The sequence below is a fragment of the Sturnus vulgaris genome, chromosome 1 (assembly GCF_052056855.1).
Source record: "Sturnus vulgaris isolate bStuVul1 chromosome 1, bStuVul1.hap1, whole genome shotgun sequence".
NCBI lineage: Eukaryota > Metazoa > Chordata > Aves > Passeriformes > Sturnidae > Sturnus > Sturnus vulgaris.
In genome coordinates this window covers 9,313,177-9,332,789 of record NC_142243.1, presented here as the reverse complement: position 1 = coordinate 9,332,789, position 19,613 = coordinate 9,313,177, and the positions used below count along the sequence as shown (strand labels likewise).

Below are 19,613 nucleotides of genomic sequence, written 5' to 3'. Positions count from 1 at the left end.
GAAAAGAGCATTTTCACTTTAATGCATAATAATAACTCATGTTTTCAAGGTATTTTATACTCTGATTTGGAGAAAAGTTCAGAGGTCCTTGAAATAATGGACACTTGAACTAGGATTCCACACTGTGCAGATGGAACCAATTTAGATACTGAACATACACACATAATCTCAGAAAGGCTTTTTAACACATGTGAAGGAGAAAAGCATTGTGGTCAAATTACTTCTAGACCTCCTCTGCATGCATTTAGCTAAGTCAGTGCACCTGCTTTTTGGGCTTACCCCTGTCCTGTTCCTGTTTAGGTGCTGATGTGAGCACCTGCTTTGGACATCTGCTCCAGGTTCACCTGACTTCACTTCAGGCACTCTGCTGAGTTTGAGCTAAGAACTGACAGGCTCTCCACAGCCAATGTAGAGAGGCACTTTTGCAGAGTGTAATTCATCCTTCCTAAAATCAGAAATTGCTTCCAAATGTATTCCTCTCTCTTTCTCTCTTGGAGAGTGTCCTCTTGGAGACTTTCCCTGTGCTGTTCTTAATTTCTTCTAAAAATCTCCATAGGTCTTGTGGCTTCCAGGGTATATGTGCTGCCTATTAGTTAAGATACTTTTTATTAAAAACTGTCAAAGAAATGAAAGCAATTTCGTATGGTTCCCAAATTAATGACAGTCTGCTTGCACATTGGTTGCTTTCTGTTGGCATCTGGGTCCTAGAACAGACTGCCATTCTTAATCATATTTTAATTTTCAAATAAATTGCTTTCATTATCCTTTCATTTACAATACCATGTGTGCATTACTGCTCATTAATGTTTGTCATCTACTTTGCTGAGACTGGGTTTTTAAATAGCCGTGGTTGCAATGCAGTAATTAAAGATGATCCATGTTGGTTTTGTAGAAATTATTCTGAAGCCTTCTTACACAAAAAAAAAAAAAAAAAGAAAAAGAAAAAAAAAAAGAAAAAAAGGAAGAAATGGAAACAAAACCCAGTGTACTGTTAAAATCAATTCCTTAAATGTAGGGAGGCAGCTTAGCATGAGGCGTTGCCTGTGGGTAAAAAGAGGGCACTTCCAATGTTTCTGCTGGAATGATGTCTAATGATGGATCTGTGTGAAAACTGTATATCTCTGTAATTACTGTTGGGTTTGAGTATAATATTTTACACTCGAGATGAAGTAAGGTTTTTTTCATATTATTTTGCAAAATTTTTATTCCACTCTCTGTTTTGTGCTATTACTTTCTATACAGTCAATTCCTTCCCCCTTTTTTCTACTTCTGATACCAAAATATTGAAGGGACAGAAACAACACAACAGGGATTTTAAAATGACAGTTTTGGAATGGAATCTCTACCAGAGAGAAGTTAAAACAATAGCAGTAACCTCTGCCCTGATTTTGGTCTACCCATCTTCCATGGGTAGAATATGGAAATGCTTCCCATATCTGCATTTGCAGTTACTATTGACTTGCCTGTGACACCACCTGTGCAACTGAGTTTATGCGCACACAAAATCGTGAATCTCCATGTCTGTGCTTATTGGCTATTTTTTATTCCTTTGCTCCTTAAGTGTCTGTGCTCAGCTTTTAAGACCTGGCCCTTAGGGATCCTGATGTGAACCTTCAAATGGAATCTCACTACTGATATGGCACAGGAGTAAGGGAACAATTATACATTATTCAAAGAAATTTAAATGGATTTTTTGAGATATGATACTGCCAGAGAATGAGTTGTTTTTCTGGTAGTAACATTTTAAAAAGCAACTTCAGGATGTATCCATCCTTACAGGACAGCACTTGTCCCCAGGATGGGACCCCTTCTTGGTGGACTTGACACTTGAGTCTTGCAATGACCTGCAAAGCTTTTGTATGGCACTGTGTGGTCATGGCTGAAGAAGACTCTCCTCTCTCAGGCTGCATTTGCTTCTGAGCTGAAGAGATGAAACACATCCTGCTTCTCTCAGTCTGTACCATCATTTGCTTCCAATGGAGCTTGTCAGCTCTCCATGACCAAGATCTTCAGTCACTCTCTGCCTCAGTGCAAGAAGCAAAAGTCTGAAGAACCAAAATTAATGATGTGACCAGTTTTTTTTCTGATGCTTTGTATATCTCCATGGAAGGGTTGTGAAACGAAAATATTTGGGAACGTGTTTGGGTGTTTTCACAAGAAAAACCACATAAATAGAACCAAATTATTTAAATAGTAATAATTTCAAATGTATTCAATTAATGATAAAACAATAGATTCAACTTTCTGATTTTACTTATTTGATCAATAGAAGAAAACCCAGTACCTCTCTACTTGAATTTTCTCTTACTTTGACCATAGTCAAGCAAGTTGAGATGGGTGTAACACCTCCTCGTGTTCATTAGCTGAAAAGCCAAACTGCATTCAAACTGATAGAAGCACCTCAGCTAAGGCTGAATCCATGACATTTTTTTGAGTTTGTTCTTCAGTTATGGTTAATCCAGTCATCTCAGCCTCATGCTTTTATTTGTATCAAGGCATGTACGTGTTCAATTTATTGACTTAGATTTTAATTTAGCCAAATCACCTACAGCATGTCCCTCTTTGGTATCTTTGGAGTAAGTCTGTCACAAATACACCCCTAAATTACTTGTCCAATCTCCTATGCAAGGTTTGGTAAGATGTGTCAGACTTAAAAACACTTCATAAAAATCAGACCATTTACTATGAAAACAAATGCTGCCGTTGTTTGTTATTAGAAAGAATATTTTCTCTTAATTGAAAATTTTCTGTTCTCATTAGTAGTAAAAAATGGAAGGAAATGAAGTAGAGAAGTTGATAAGCCTGCACCAGATAATCTAAGGACATTATCCAGATAAAACTGCAGGTTTACTAGTACAAGTGTGATGAGCTTTGGGAAAATATTTCAGAAATATTTGTCACTGAAAGGACAACAATTATGCCTTTGTGAAATGCATTCATCTATCCCAGCCTGAATGTAAGAGCCCAGAGTTCTATCCCACTGTACCATAACCACTTCAAAGCAAGCATGTCAGGACTTTGGAATCACATCTGCAGAAGAAGCTTCAGTGCCAAAAAAAGTGGTTTTCTACCTCAGTACATCTTCATCCCACAGGCTCTGTGTTACAGCAAAGCTTTAACATTTCCTGAAGGGTGTGGTGTGGTCCTAGAAGCATTCTGCAAGTGCTTGTAATTTTTTGCAGAACTGTGAAAAAGCAAGACAGCCATGCTAGTCTGAGGCTTCAGTAAAGACAATTGCTTAAACAAGTAGCTATGTTTAAGCATAAAAATGTTCCCAGTAGCCCCTGGGAGGCTTTCAATAAATGGAAATTTAGGCATATCTTTAATAGTAACTGGATGCATTGGCGCTTGTACAGAAAGAGTCTGGGTAACTTGACATCCTTCAGAAGTACTTGCAGCCTTAAATGCTTACGAATATTTGTCTTAAGTCCATACCTAAACTTTGTGTGAAAAGCAGAGAATTCTGTAAATTTTGTTCCAGGATATTCCTTTCAGTTTCTGGACATCTATAAATATGAGGGCTCATATCCTGCTAGATATGTAGCCTTGATGATGGTTAGTCATTCATTGGGATAGAAAAAAGGTAAATGCATTTATTTCCTAATTTTGGATGTACTTCATTAGGTGATTTATTCTGATACAATGAATGTGTCTAAGCATCTTTTCCTTATTTACCACTTTTTCCTTTGGTGGATAATGATATAGTTCTGTATATGCTGATTATAAGATGCAAATACAATGCCAGTTACAATTCATCATGAATCTGGATGGCCCCAGATTTAAATTTTAGTAACCAGATACTCAGGAAAGGTCATTATACTAAAAATTCATAATCAGTAGAGATGCAATAAGGCCTTTTTATTCCTGTTCAAGTACATGAAGAGTGTCCATATTCAGCTTGAAAATCAAAATCTGTGCAGAGATGAAGAGAGGAAGGAAGGGCAGCGATACTCTAAAAGATATGTTGTTGGTTTTGCATGGATTTTCTTACTCTAGTTGTGGTTATCAAGGTTTGAGGAACATCCCTGCTCCTAGGAGATGTCCCTCAAAGCACTGAAGCTGCTGCAATAGCTTTACAATAAGCAGCCAACACTTGCTTTTCAGTAATGTAATAGAGGATCTACACAACCCTTGTCTTTCTGTATAAGAGGTATCAGTGATGTCAGTGAAGTGCTGAGGACCTGCCAACAATGTTAAAGAAATAATCTTATTTATGTAGGTGTATTTTTCTGTTTGTTTTATGATATTAAAATAAGCAGAGCAGAAAATGATAGATGATTTTTTGTTTTTTTCTGTTCCGTTTGTTTTTTTGTTTCTTTTTTTTTTTTTTTTTTTTTTGTGTAACAGTCACTGTCCAGATAAGGTGAGGGCTAAAAGACTTCTCTTCTTCATACCACATAATATGCCATTTTCATTTTGTGCTGCTTATAACCCTGAGTGTCACAGCTTTCTATTCTAGTCTGAATAGTCAATGAAACATTATGAAGCCGATAAGAAAAGCTGGTCCCCGTTCCTTGGCAACGGCTGTTAAGCAGAGCTGAGTGCTGTTGATTGAGGAGATTAGCTGCCAGAGATAAACCTCCTCTTTTTGCTGCCCTGCTGCTTATCTTTCCACCCATAACAAGTTGCACCAAATATGACAGCAGTCAGTGGTTTAGGCAGAAGATGAACTTTGCGGCAAATGAAATTTGTGCAAAACACTTCAGGTGCTGACGTTAAAATCTTGAATTTATTCAAATTTTGCAGGTTGTTTTACGGACTGTAGTTCCTTGACTTAGGGATGAGCATTTTTATTTGAAAGGGTGGTGCTCCAGATGTGAGAGAAATGGGATGTTCTGTTGCTGCACTGGATGTTCATAAAAACTGAAGATAGTAGCAAATATTGGTCAAAGTTGTCTCTTGCTGCTGTTCTTAGTGACATTGAAAGAATGCATGGGCTACAAAGTAAAATCACTGCAGCTACTAGGCATGCAGAAGTTGGATTGAAAAATAAAAATTTACTATTTCGGTTGATGTCTTTTGGAGAAAATACTATTATATATTAAACAAAAACATCTGGATACATCTAAATCTGCTGTTCTCTGTACATGACTGGGAAATCTTTCTGGTTTCAGTATATCCACATTACATTTTATGACAGAAGCATTGTAGCTGACTGGAAAATTAGTGCTGAAATATGACTAGGGAGAGAAGCTGGTGACTTTTTCCTTCCTTAAGATTTGCATTCCTGTTTCCTTTCCCATTTGAAAAATATCAGCTTATCCCTTTGCTTACATAAGTGAGTCTGCAGTTCTGTTTGTGTTTTTGACCTTGGGGAGGTTTCTGGTGATGCCCACACCACCACCCTGGATCTGTTGGCCCTTTGCAAACCTCTCTGTTGGTCAGAACAGGAGCATAGGCTGGGCTGGTTGTTGGATAAGTGGAGGATGCCAAGCACTGGCATAAGAGTGAAATTCTGAGTTGACATGCTTAAGTCATCTGTGTGCAGAGATCTGGGTGAATAGTTATCCATCTAATAAATGTTGTAAGTTCAGCAGTATTATTTAAATGTGTGGGATTATTTTGAATAATGCAGCAGAAGCTTCAGAATAGTAGATTTTGGGTAGAGGCATTTTCCTTCACGTAGGATTGCAAACCCTTTCTGTTAGATCTAAGAAAACATACTAAAAACAGTGATGGCTTCTGCTGGAAGAGCATTCTGCTGGAATGGAGGAAGCAACAACAAAGAGGGTTAATATTTTCTGGGTGGTTTTCTTCCTCCAATCAAGAATCTGGCCCCTCATAAGCAATATAGTATCAGGAAGACATTTATAAAGATACAGTTTGATGCTCATTAGTAAAATATTATTTCAGTAGGTTATTTTGCTGATTTTAAAGTCCTGGCTTTCAAGTTTTTATTTTGTATCTTTGATGAATGTTTTTTTCATCCTTTTGTAGCATGAGTATTTTGTTCAATTTTTTTTTATTTATTCTATTTTCTTTTAAGTATATGTGCTGAGTGCACAGCTTCTGTACTCAACCACTCCAGTTGCAGGATATTCTAAGGGTGTGAGCAGCTTAAATCAGCCCCCAAAGTCCAGTTAAAGAATGGGTTTTAATTGCATGTAGTGTTTTAAAAAGCCCATAACGTGTATGCATACTTGTAAGTTGTAAAGTACTTCATGTGAGTTGTATGCATTCTGTGAGTAAAATGGGAAATTTGGGGTTGAACATATCACATATTTTGAGAGGTCTCTGTGCCCATTGCAAAAGAAGTCTTGCTTTTCAGATCCCTTCTTATCATCATTTTAGATATTGCTGGTCTTAAAAGTTGTTTTGAATTGTAGCACAAAAAACTGAGGCGAATAAAAACTTCTGAAACTGCTCCCAGCCCTGTTCCTGATCCCTGTTCCTGATCTTTCCATCTGTCTACAGGCTTACTTAGAGAGACAAAAGATCATCTGCTGTGCTGAAGACTTCTGTGCTGGAAAAGGCATTTCACCACAGGGTTTTTTCCCAGCCCATAAATAATCTCCTTTGCTTCTCTCAATGCCCTTTCCAAAATTTATCATTCATCTTCAGATTTCGACTCCAGAACTCTGCATTCCCATACTGACTTTACCAATGCTGCATACTGAATGATGCCACCTCCTTGTTCCCACTCATTGCTGTTATGTTCATAAATCCCCAAACCTTCTCTGTGCTTTTGCCCTCACGTTATGTGAGACTGAGCACTGGGGTTTGAATCAGGCAAGGAGCACTGTAACATGTGCTGCCCTTCACCTGTTGCCATTAGCAAGGCTGCAGGCAGAGCTCTGGGTCTGCCACACAGTTGGGGAAAAGCTGTGTCAGGACCTCTAATTAGTTGTAACAGAAATAACTTTTCTGGATGCAGCTTCTGGTAGGTGGTCCGAGGTATGTAGCATCATATTTAGCTATTTCAAAGCACAGTTTTCTTGAAAACTGACAGATTTTTCATGTTCCTCAAGCTGTTCAGTTGAAACTGTTAGCATCCTGATGTCAGTTTGAGTGAGGTGCTTGGCTGTTCCAGTGCCCAAGGTTAAGCTGTCAGAGGTAGCTTGATGTGCTGTGGCTTCTGTCGGTGTAGTTCAGACTTGAGCAATGCGTAGAGATTTCTGAGATAGCTCCAAACAGTTTTAATCAGGCCACAAGGTGCAGCACTCAGAAGTTATCCTTGTTTATAAGGATTTCCCCTCCCTTTCCCTCCCTAAAGGATTGCATTTAATTTTTCTTCTGATGTTTTCAGGTTCACATAACATAATTTTCCATATTTTTTTAAATATTTCATAGCTAGGGAGCAAGATGGAGATCTTTATTACTATAATTCCATGCACGTCTGAAGTCCATTTAGGAATAAATTCAGTAACTCAGCTTAAAAAAGCAATCTGCTGGCTCAATAAATATTGTCCTGCAAAGATCTAGAAAGCTTCTAGTTTGGCAAAGGACAGAAATAAACCCAGTTTGCTCTATTAGACACTGCAGCTGGTGAGTATGAATGGAATGGTCATTAGTCATGTCTCCTACAAACACATAATAACTAACTCTTAAAATATAAGCTCTTGGCACTTAGGACAAGTTAAAACTTTCACTACTTTGTTTTTAATACAAAATTAAAATTAATGCAGAAATGCATTTTGCTAAGCATGTTTCCTTGCAGAGTTATTTTTGCCTTGGGAATACAGATGCTAGAGCAGCTACAGTCTGATCACACAGTGAAGACATTGCCAGCACCAAAGTGGTTCTTGGCACCAACCAAAAATGTAATGGGGATCCTTGAAGTGGCTGAAGTACATCTCAGTGATACTTGGAAAATTAGTGTACATAAATAAGCATTAGTATATTTGCATCTCATTGATTCCATAAATAAATTCTTAGTCCCTCCAGTAACCTCTGTTCATAAATGCATATTGTGTAAAAAAAAGAAAAAAAACTGTTCATGTTTTACTATTCCTTGTAGCTCTGGTTTAATTTTAAACAGTACAAGCAATAGGAGCTCCATTACTCTTCCAGGAGGAAGCTGAACAGCTCCAGAATCGTTTCTCCCTGCTTGAAACTTGTTCTGATTCAAAATGTTCATTTTTGTCTTTTCACTCCATTTCTCCCAATAATGTCATAAATAATTAATCAACCAGGTTGCACAAATGTTTAGTGTTTCTTGTAAAGAATCAGGTAGTTCAATGCTTAAGGCTCTATGTGTTCCTTCCATTTTTCTCTGAACTTCTCTAGTTTATTAATATCTTTTGATGCAGTATTCTGTCTTTTTTTTTTTTCCTAGGGAAAAAAAAGCTTTTTCTAAATAGGGGAGGGCACATGGCTTAGATTTCTCAGTACTGAGATAGCAATGTATGGTAAACTGACATGTTAATCTTGCAGTCCAGTGCCTAAACACGTTAAAGGAAGAGATAGCTTTATTTTAAGCCTACTTATATTTGATTTATACTTGAATTTAAAGTATTTATCCTCTTGGAGGAGGATTTATGTGTTTAAATCTTTCCTCCCTTTTCTCTTTACTAGCAGTATTGACCAGAAAGGGAGTTGCTGCTCAGAGGATTTTGATTGCAAGCTCTTTTTTCTTAGAAGCATCACAGCGAATACTGAAGGCACAGTTTTGCTTAAAAAAGCCCTCTCAACATATTACAATTAGAAGTTCTTGGGCTTTTTTTTTCTCAAAGGTTTTCTGGATTTACCTCTGATCAAAATTAAAGGCAGATGGCTCCTATTGCTTACAGCCTGTGGTAATTATCTGGATGTGGAATGTGTTGATTCAGTCACCCTTTTTCCTGATCCTTTATTATCGTCATCACAGAGCCAAAAACATAAATTCCGTGCCATGTAGTTACCTAAGCTGTGGAAAGTTCAAGTTTGGTTCTCTAAGAAGTACCAAGTTATTGAAGCATTATTCAACTTGAACATTAGCTCTAGCAGCAAAATGTTAAGTCTTGCTTTCTTTTCATCTCTACTTGTTCCTTTCCTTAAAGTCCCTCCTGCCCTCTCCTCCCAGGGAGGATAATGGTCATTATTTCAATGTTTGTAAGGCCTAAGTATGACCTGTTAAGGCTGAGCTTTATTTCTGTGCTCTGAATCACATAAAGTAGGCATTGAAATCTGGACCTCTCATTGTCAAAGCTAAAGAACTTAGGGGCTTTTTGGAAGCAGGCAGCACTTCCTTCATGGCAAGCCTGCTCCTCTCTTGCTTTGTTAGCCTGTAACTCAGTTTTTCACAGGCTTTTCCTTTCCTCCTTTTGCCGCACAATTTACATATTTCTGTTGTAACTTAAAAAAAAAAATCTCTAAGTGTGCATAATGCTTTAGGACTGTACAATCCAGCACTCAAATTAGGTGAACACAGAAATAGTTACTGAAATTATATTTTTCTTCTGTTGAAGATTATAGCTCTTTTTTTTTTAAGGAAGGACTGAGTCCTCCAGAACTTGCAGTCAGGATTACTCCTTGAGACAAGGGGACCATAATGCCCAGAGGAGCTGTTCATGCCTCAGAATGATTTGGAGCTTTGCAAATCCCAGCCCTATCAGAGTATTTGCACAACAGCTAACTAATGCTGCTGTTAATGTTAGCTTTTATCTTTTAATATGAGCACTTTCATAATCTCTAACATCCTACCCGATTCTTTCAATCAACAGAAATATCTGGAAATTTTTATGTTTGGGGAATTTTTCAAAGTAGACCAGCTATCCACCTTTTTCCTTAAATATCTGGGTCCAGAGAGGTGAGAAGAGGCATTAAATCTTGTTAGAGTTATAGGACTGTTAGGTGATCTGGATTACAGCAGAATTTTTTTAGAGTTACCTTTGCCTTCCAGGCAGCAGTTTATTCAGTAGCTGAGGAAGAGTGGATTTACTGAACTCTTAGTAATCCACTGCATGGCAATTATTTTTGTTGGATAAAAACTTACATGTTTAGAATGTCGTGCTTCATTGTTTTCTGCGTTTTATGATGTTTCTACTATGCTTATAGAATAAATCTACAAAAATATGCTGTGTTTTACTTGAAGTTGAGGATTTACTTTTATTGCATAATGTTTTGTGCCTCACATGGTAGCAAAAGCAGAATTCCACTACATACTCTTGTTAAACAGTTTTAATGCTCTTTCTTTACTTGTCTCTATGATGCTTTACTTCTAGAAACAAATATTATAGCCTTTAATTTTAAAATCATATCTCTTAATTTTAAATAGCTGCCTTAAAGTCTTCCACTTGCCTGTCAGCCATTAGGATGGGGAAGGACAGCGTGGGTTGAGGGTGGCTGGAACTGCTTGGTTCTGTGTTGGGATGAAAAGGATGCTTCAAATGGATCTGGAAGCAGTGAATTCAGGAGGTGAGCAGTGTGTGCTCCAGGACTGATCCCTGTCCACTAGATGCCACTATTACTGCTCCAAAACGGGAATAACCAAGGACCACTGAGGAAAACGAGCGAGGACCATGGAGATAAGCAAAATAAAATGACAAAAAGGTTATAAAAGTTGAGCAGGGGAAGGTTGCCCCTCGGAAGGCTGCTCTCAGCTCCTCTGATTGCACACAGCAGCTTTTCTGCTCAACCACTGCAGGATTTTCTGGAAGCACTGGACTCAGTTTTCAAAACATTGTATGAGAAACGATGCTGTAGAAGCCACTGCTGCTCTATCTGTATTATCTCTACCTTACTTGCAAAGTGAATATAAAAGTAGAGATGTAAATTATGAACAAATATTTTTTAATCGAAGGAATATTAAAAATATGGTGCCTGCTGAAGACTTTACTTGTAAATGTTGAATGTGGATTTGTGGACTATATCTTTTGAAATAAGGCTCCTGGAATACTACTTAATGTCCTCTTCAAGTATCAGTAACATTTAATATTTTTGTTTTTAATTTTTGAAAAGTGATTTTGAAAACAAACTCCATACTATGGGAAACAGCAGGGAAATAAGAATAAAATACTGTAACAGTCTCCTTCATACTTCCTAAACATTTAACATCTGTGACCTTGAAGTTCAGTATCTTGAGACTTTTGAGATGCAAATATTATGCTTCCCATTGGAAAAGGATTTAATCTCTCCAGCAGGCAATTCAGACTCTTACTGTGGGTTGCAACACTGACCTTTTTATTAGTCCTGGACCTTAGAGCACCTTAAACCACTAGCCAGGGGAAGGAGTGTGATGTCATATTCAGTGAGAAGAAAGGATTCTTTTCTTACAGAAGGTTAAGTTGCTGGAAAATTATGCCCATTGAGAACATTATAGTAAGTTCTCTCGTTAACTGCAAGAGCACAAATGATGCAAGCTAAGGTGGCAGAAGTTGCCATTTGACACACCACTCTGGACTTTCTTTTTTACATAACACAAGAACAAAGCACAATGACTGCCAGTATAGGGCAAAACTTGAATTTTATACAGAGCTTTACTTTAATTTGTTAACAATTGTCAGGTAATTAGTGCAAGGAAGCTGAAATGTTGGTTGGCCCATGTATGTGAGTACTGACACTGTCTGGAGAGCTGCTCCTTTCTGCCTGCTGCAGGAAGTTTGAAGAGCAGGAGAACCAGGTGCTTCAGAGCATCTGCTTGAAGGCTCCTTTGCAAAGGTCACTTGTCAGTGCCATGTGAAAGTTTCACTGTGTGCAGATCTAAATAATTAATTACTGCACAGCACAATCGTTTAATTTACATATATCAAGCTTTCAGCTGCCTGCAGATAACTCCAGTATCTCTACCAGGCTTCACACCTTTCCTGAGCAAAAGACACTCAACAAGAATTATTCAACACTGTGACATGTCTTGGACACAGTTTCAGTCACCAGATTAGCCATACATAGTGATTCCAGGATGGGATATGTTTCTCTTGCCAAGGACAGCTTGTTTTTACATACATACATACATACATACATACTTTTTGTTTGTTTGTTTGTTGTAGTTTTGATTTTTTTTCTTCTTTTTTTTTTTTTTTTTTGAGGACAGACTGCCTAAAAACAACATCATGAATCAGATGTCCACAAATCACCTTCAAGGTGCAAGTTGTCACTCAGCACAAGTTTCCAAAGACTTTTTAGCTCCTCTTAAGCACTTGATGCCTGTCTCCTTTACCAAGTGAACATACTGGCACAATCAACTCTTCAAAACTATTTCAAACTATAGCTTCTTGTGGTGTTCTTTTACATAATTCAGTACCTGGATGTCAATCATGAATGCAACGTGGTATTTTCTCACTAGGTAATGGAGGTCATAAATATGCACTAATTCATGACAAATGGGCAATAATAATGAATAACGATGGGTGTTTTCTATTTTCTTTTCAACTTCTCTCAATGATCAGCCTTCAAGAACTTGTGTTTTGACTTCCTCTTGTTTTATTCTACCAGTTGTAATTTTTTCACTAGAAGTTGATAAATATTCAGTGTAAATACGTATACCATACTCCAGGGTATTGTCTCTAATAAAAGACACCTGACACTATTTGAGATCTTATTGAGCACCCGAATTACAGTAAATTTGTGTCTTTTAATCTTAACATCTAACTCTTTAGTATATAAATATCTGTCAAAATTGAAGATTTTAAATAAATGCTTGTAAAAATTTATGTTTGTGTTTCTTCCCAAATATTAAGCCTATCAGTAAAAGACCCAAATGAATAAAGAAGCATTTCACTGTTTCCTTGGGTATATGGGTATATTATTCTTCTGGTTCATTATCTCCTTTGAAAACAAATCTAGCAGCTCTCTAAAAGCCAACATGAGCATGTTGTCAATGTGGATTATTCCAGGTCTAAGTATAATTTTTAAGATACTATTATGGAAATCTCTACTTTTTGCTGACAGCAAATGATAACACCTTAATAGCAAACATATGTCCCTATTGATCAGTCTCAACATTCCCTCATTCTGGGCTTGTGTAAAGTGCAGATGTCCTTTGTGTGTTACATTCCCTCTCCTAACACAACTTTAATGGAAGTTCAGTATGAACACACTCTCAGCAGCTACAGGAATATAGAGCATGGTGCTATTAAAACATCACTCACTCTTTGAACTTCCTCTGCTCCAATCCATCTTCTGTAAATCTGGGAGCTTTTCCACTTTCTTTTTTGCTTTATGCCCAGCTTTGGGCATTTCTCTCACTGTTTGAGGCACAGCAGGGTCCAGAAAGATGCACCACGTACAGACTTGCTGTAAATACCACAGTGAGGGGGATAGTTCATGGCAGACTAAGCTGGACATTTTAAATATTGGCTGTCATTTAATTTAATCTGTTTTTCAAGTAAAAAATGAGCTTTGTGCTGGACCTAAGCCATTTCTGACCTCACATCTGCCATTTAGGTTTCTTGAAAGTAAAAGAGGGACACCTTTGAGAATTTTTTCTTGGTAAAATGTCTCTCCCTTGCCTTTTCTTCCCCTGCAATCTGTGCAACTGAAAGCCAGTTTATTTAAAAGACACCCTGAAAATTGAATACCCAACCTCAATTTAATTTTTAGGTCTTATATCTTGCCACAGAAACCTTATTAATTAAAAAAAAAAAATTTAAGAAGTCAAAACACACCCAAAAGCAAACAAACCAACCCCAACCAAAAAAAAGGAAAGCCCCCTGCAAACAGAAAAATCTGGGAAAATTCCTACTTTTTTAAGAAAAAGCAGCTGAACTATGAAATGTATTATTTGCACGACTCCAGTCCAACTGTAATCCCCGGCACAAAGATTCTCTGTATTTTAGAGCTGGTATTTGCCAACCACTCCTTGGGGCATTCTGCTCTCACTCCACTCTCCTCGTGCTGCATTGAGCAGAGCTCAGTGCTATTTGTGGTTGCAGCCCCTCCAAAGCTTATTATGCCCATATTTCAAATACAAAAGCCAAAGTAACTTGCAGTTTCTCCCTAAGCAGTCCCAGTGTTTTTGGATAGATTGTATAATGCAGCTCAGGCTCATGTGCTAATTGTTAATTTTAGAATTTAAATGGGTTTTGTTCTATTCAAAGGAAGTAGGCTGAAGGTTTCTCAAAACTCTGAGTTCAGGAAAATGGTTTGGTCTCTTTTAGAGTTTGTGAGTGAATTAGTTTTTGCATGCATGGAGATATCCTTAAATGATACCTTAATACAAAAATCTTTCATTTTTACTGAATGTGTATGCTTTTCTGGACTCTAAAATAAGATTAGAATTATTTTTAAGGTACATTATCTCTAAAAAATGAATGGAATATTAGTTATTTATGTAAACACAGATTTTATCCTAATTGTTTGTAGCCAGTAATGATGGTATTCCGAAATAGAGCTGGCTGGTTCAGGTTATGTTTCATTTTGAACAATCTTGTTCCTAAACACTGAGATGTTCTTCTGTTCCTTTCTGAATCAAAACCTTATTCCTGTTATCCATCCATTTACAAACTGACTGATATTTATATACTTTGCTTATTTTCAACTGCAGCAGGTTTTTAAACAGAGATTAATATTTTAATCTGCTGTTAGGCTGCTTTTCACATTACATATCAGAAAACCAAACTATATCTGTCTATGTGGTTTCCAAATTAAACCCGGTTTCCAATAGCAAAATTAGATTCAGATGTAGGGTTTTAATTTGAATTAACTTAATTTGGCAGTTGTAAGTGACAGGAGGATTGGAAAGGCGAAGAAAGAAAAAGTTGGCTAATTTCAATGAGGTATTTGTGTTTAACAGTGAGGGCTAATAATGCCCTTTTTCTGCATCCTGGTTTGGTTTATTTTCTTTTATGCCATTATTTGTGTTTAGTGAACAGCTGGGCCAGTAGTTCCCATTTGTAGTCTTTTAGCTCAGTGAAGTAGCACAGAAAGTAATGGACGTTTGCAAATTAATGCTTACCCTTATTTTGTGCTCATCTGATGTAGTTCTCCTTTTGGAGCATAGATGTAGTATCAGAGCAGAAGTAATTACTGTGTTAAAACTAGGATTGCGGTAGAATATTTTGCTAATTAAACTTGTTGCATTTAAATTGCTTCCTTTGGATCACTATATAGAAGAGAACTATTTTGAACAATAAATGAAACCTCTTTCTTTCTCAGAGACCCAGAATTGCAGATGGTCAGATTGTATGTGAAGCACCTAGACTCTGAATTAGGCTTTTGTATGAAAGGGAGAAAGGTAATTTGAATGTTTGAACTCCCTGTTCCTCCCACACATACACAGGAAGCTTGCCTCAAAATGAACAATTCTCTAAATAAAGACTAATAAGAAGCTAAATTAATTAGAAGGTGTGATTTGAAAAGACATTGATGAGAAGAGTCTGTCATTTCAGACAAATGGAATGGAGCTAAATAAATTAGGCCACATTAATATCTCATTGTTCTGTGAGGAGCTTTCTTTTATTGCATTCATTAGAGGGTACTACTTGAAATGAGCCTTTACTAGCCATTATGGATTCAGTTCTCATTTACCAATGCCTAACACACAGCTCCTGCATTAAAAATGTTTCAGCAAATCCACATAGTTTCTGCAAATTAATATTTATATTTCTGGATGCTGCACTTTTCATCCACAACATAGTAGGCATTGAACATTAAGGCTTTCTCTCACTGAATTGTCAGTAAAGAAGTCTTACATCTAAAGATTTGGGAAGCAGAAGTCTGAAAATACTTTATAAAATAACCTATATGCCTATTTCATACAATAGGATATTCCTCCAACTAATATTCTTTCCAGTATTTATTTATTTTGATAGAAAATATCCTGTCTCATGACTTCAGTGGTCCTTTGATAGCTTTTTAAAGTGTCTTTTAAAAGGTTCCTTCAGTATATAATTAGGATGTATTGGAAATGCGCATCTCATCATGCCTCTCAGAAAACGAAATGTGTATTTTTCCTTTTCTTTTTTTTTTCTTTCCTGCAGATGGAATATTTGGGAGATGTCAGCGAGTGCCAGTAATAGACATCTATAAATATGACATTTCAGCCCCTGTTCTGCAGCACCTGAGAATCATCCTGGAGCAGCTCTCACACCGAGGTACAGTCAAAACCCCAGAATGGGTTACATGCACTGGGGGTTACAATTATTTGTGCTCCCTCTGAGGTGATGTCTCCAGAAGTTTTTGAACACATTTCTGTTTCAGCCCTGCTGGTGCAGACTTCATAAAAGTAAAAAGCCTGTGGATTCACTGAGTCTGCCAGGAGGACCTGGGGAAACAATTCCAGGAGAGAATTTCCTCCCTGTGTAGCACGTCTGTGACTGACACTGTGCTAGAAAATGTTAGCATCCATGAATGCTGGTATCAAATAAATAAATCAGCAGGAAAGAAAAGAGTTTGCCTTTTGCACCACAGCATATTTTAGGGTGCATGGGCAAAAACCACAAAACTTCCAGTTAGCTGGAAACAGCTCTGAACTTTTTAATGAATTCAGATAAAAAAACTGCTCTCATTACCAGCTGCAGCTGGCCTGTTTCTTTTAATTTTTGTTCACCTTTCCAATGTTAATCTCTCTGCTCTTTCCAAAGCCAGAAAGGATTTTCTAGCTTCTGAATGGCATAACTTGAACTAACAAATCAAAACTTGCATAAAGTGAAAGGCGGTAAGGTGAACAAACCTTTCAGATACTAATACATGAAATAAGCATCTCTTGTAGACAATTACTGGACCAAGATATTTTTGTAATCCAAATTGTTCCAAGAATATTGTTAGAATGTTTAACTTTGCACTTGCATCATCTGTGTGGGTTTTTGCCTAAGTATTTTTCAGTCACAAGCTCGATGACAAAGTAGTAATATTGCATTAGCATGATACTAGTTTAATAACGAGAAAAAATTGGTTTCTAACAAGTGTGGGCCTCTGCTTAGAGACTGGACTTCTAGTTTGGACACTCATTTAGAGCATTTAAAAATTTTCCAGGGATTTATTTGCTGTCCAGCAGCCCATCCAAATGAGACAAACTCAGCAAAACTTGATTGTAGTAGCTCCTACCTGATTAACAGTTACATGTGAATAGTACTTGTGGCTCTTTCACTTGTCATTTTCTAAAGGCTAAGTAATGCAAGCAAAGTTATGAAAATATTCTGTTGTCAGGACAACACTGTATGAGTGAAAAAACTTGTGTCTGGGCTCTGTTTGAATATAGTGAGGAAGGAGGAGACTACACATTCATCTCATTAAGTCACCTAAATTAATACCTAAAGTGATCATGCACACATGGACCCGCAGCAGTTATTTACATTGTCTCAATCTAGTCAGGTGTCCTATGTAAAATCAGGTGTCTTACGAGGATGTCAGAGGTAAGAGACCTGCAGGAGACTGATGTCCTTGTGAAGGGAGCATTCACAGGGGGATGGGATACCCCAAGGAGTCTCAAAGGATGCTCGCCTGCCTCCATCTCCCTTCTTACCATGAGATTTTGGTTGTTTCAGTGGAATTGATGTGGCCTCCTCTGTGCTCCTCTGATCAGTAAAACCACCCTTCCTAGGACCTTTGTTATCCACAAGCCACCTCCCTGGATTTAACTTTTTTGTTGCAGGAAACTGTAGTATGCTTCTTTTAAGGAAACTTGAACATTGAAATGTGGTCTTGTCTCATACATTTTACAGCAAGAAAATTACAAGAAAAACATAGATTGAAACCATGGTGGAAATTAAAGACTTTTGCTTTTATCTGTTTTACTTGAGACATTCAGAGGTGCATACACAAATGGGTGCATTCAAACTGATACAAAACTTTTGCAAGCTGTTTTTGTCTCCAGGTATCCTTGAGAAGGGAATCTTAAATATATCTATGAAACATAAGAGAATGCTGGAATGCTCTTGCTCAAATAATTGATGTGATAAAATCACTTTTTCATTTTCTTTTTATTCTTAGTATCTTGCAAATTTTGTTTGGTGGGGACAGAAATAGGGAAGTAGTAGAATCAATGCTATCAAATTGATGGATTACTGACAGGTTGCTCAGACAAGACTCTGCTGCTTACTGGTGCTATCAGAGGTAAAACATCCAGCCCTCAGGTCATGTTTTCTGGCTGTGATGGTCACTTGCACAGTTTATGCTGTTCTCCTGCACATGGTGTGCAAAATGGGATAACCATTGCTGCTGTAAAGATAGATGAAACATTGTCAAGACCACACAAGTATTTCAGGCAACCATCAGAAAGGGCTTAATTTTTCAGAGGTTTTATTTCCCTTATTTGTGTGATAACCCATTCTTGTCATCTCAAAAAGACTTCTGTCTAGCTTAGCTTGGTGGTGCCCACCTTCTCTGGAAAGAATAGGGGACAGCATCTATTGCATCTGTTCTCTACTTTCTATAAACAGCAGGACAATGTTCCCTTGAAAGACTGTACAGTAGGTCTCATGATTAGTAAAAATTTTAGTAATGCCTATGTTGAACCCTTTCTATTTTTATTAGATGTATATACAGTTAAGGATGAGATATTCTGAGGGTAATTAACTTGAGTGGTTTTCTGGGTTCTTATTTTTAAAATTTTCTAATGTGACTTGGTTTGTCTATTTTGTTTTCTTCCTGATATATTCTTGCAGAATTACTCAGATCTTACTTTCCTTCTCCAACCCTGACAATAGTCTGTTGAAATATATTTCCATAGGATTTAAAAGAAAAAATCAATAGAAAATCTTGTAAAATGTACATTCTTTTTCATCCCTCTTTGCTGATTGCTTGTAAGTGGTGCCTGTGTTTGAATCATGGCCCAAATGGAAGAGTGTGTGGTGAGATGTGTAAAACAAAGGACAATGTGATGTGAATAGCAAATAGAATTTGTGACTCTGCCAACTCTAAATGTTTACTACAATGGGGAAGAATAAGACAGAGGCTTAGATGAGTGACACACCTGATGATAATCTGTTTAATAAAGGACTTTGACTAAAATTGAATTCAGGTTTCATAATGATACAGTTTTTATGTCTTCTTTACACATTGAGTCTATCTTTGTCTACACTATCTACTGGGTAGATTGATGATAGAAATGAATGCCTTGGAATATTAGACAGTTCCCTACAAAGAAATTATCTGCTAGCATTCAAATACCCTTGCTCATGTCATTTTCACTCACACTGTCCTTGAGTCAGTCAAACCCTCATGAAGATTTTCTGAAGGTTCAGTGTTTATAAAGGGGACTGTCTGCATGGGAAAAATCCTTCTCACTGCTGCTGCAACATGATAAATCACTTTCTGAAGCTGATCGTACTTTATATTATAATTCATAATAATTTATGAGGAATTGAAACATTTGTCATCGTGTGATAAACAGGACAATCAAAAGGATGCCATGTAGATGGGCCTGAATCATTTGAAAAGGGAAGGGAAGGAAGTATCAGCATAGAGGGGTAAATAAGTAGTGCCTGAAGGAAAGGGAGATACTTATCCCTGTGGCTGGTCTTCTGCATGCTCTTGACCAACTTGGAAGAAGATAGTTTTTGATAAATCATGTGTGCATTTCCTGGTTTGAGCTAAAATGCAGAAAATAGTTTTCCCTTTTTTTAACTTAAGTGCATTAAATTTATTAATTTTTTTTGTTTTTTTCTTGTCCCTACAATAGTCACATTTATATTGTAAATGCAAAATATTCGCTAAAATAAGATTCTTAACAAGGTTTGGAAACAGTTCCACATTGATTTTTGACCTGTAAATCAGAGCCATGAAAGCTGAGATAGGAGAGCTAAGCTTGGGAAAAA

The 19,613-nt window shown here is 37.2% G+C and overlaps 1 protein-coding gene across 2 annotated transcripts in view; it reads left to right on the top strand.

Annotated features, from left to right (window-relative positions):
- The window catches only part of PTPRN2 (protein tyrosine phosphatase receptor type N2), a 637,088-nt gene that overhangs the window by 142,839 nt on the left and 474,636 nt on the right, over nt 1-19,613 (top strand). For both annotated transcript variants that reach the window (XM_088159091.1, XM_088159088.1), the window contains exon 3: nt 15,837-15,950. In XM_088159091.1, the coding sequence (XP_088015217.1) occupies nt 15,837-15,950 (114 nt within the window). The remainder of the gene's footprint in view (nt 1-15,836; nt 15,951-19,613) is intronic.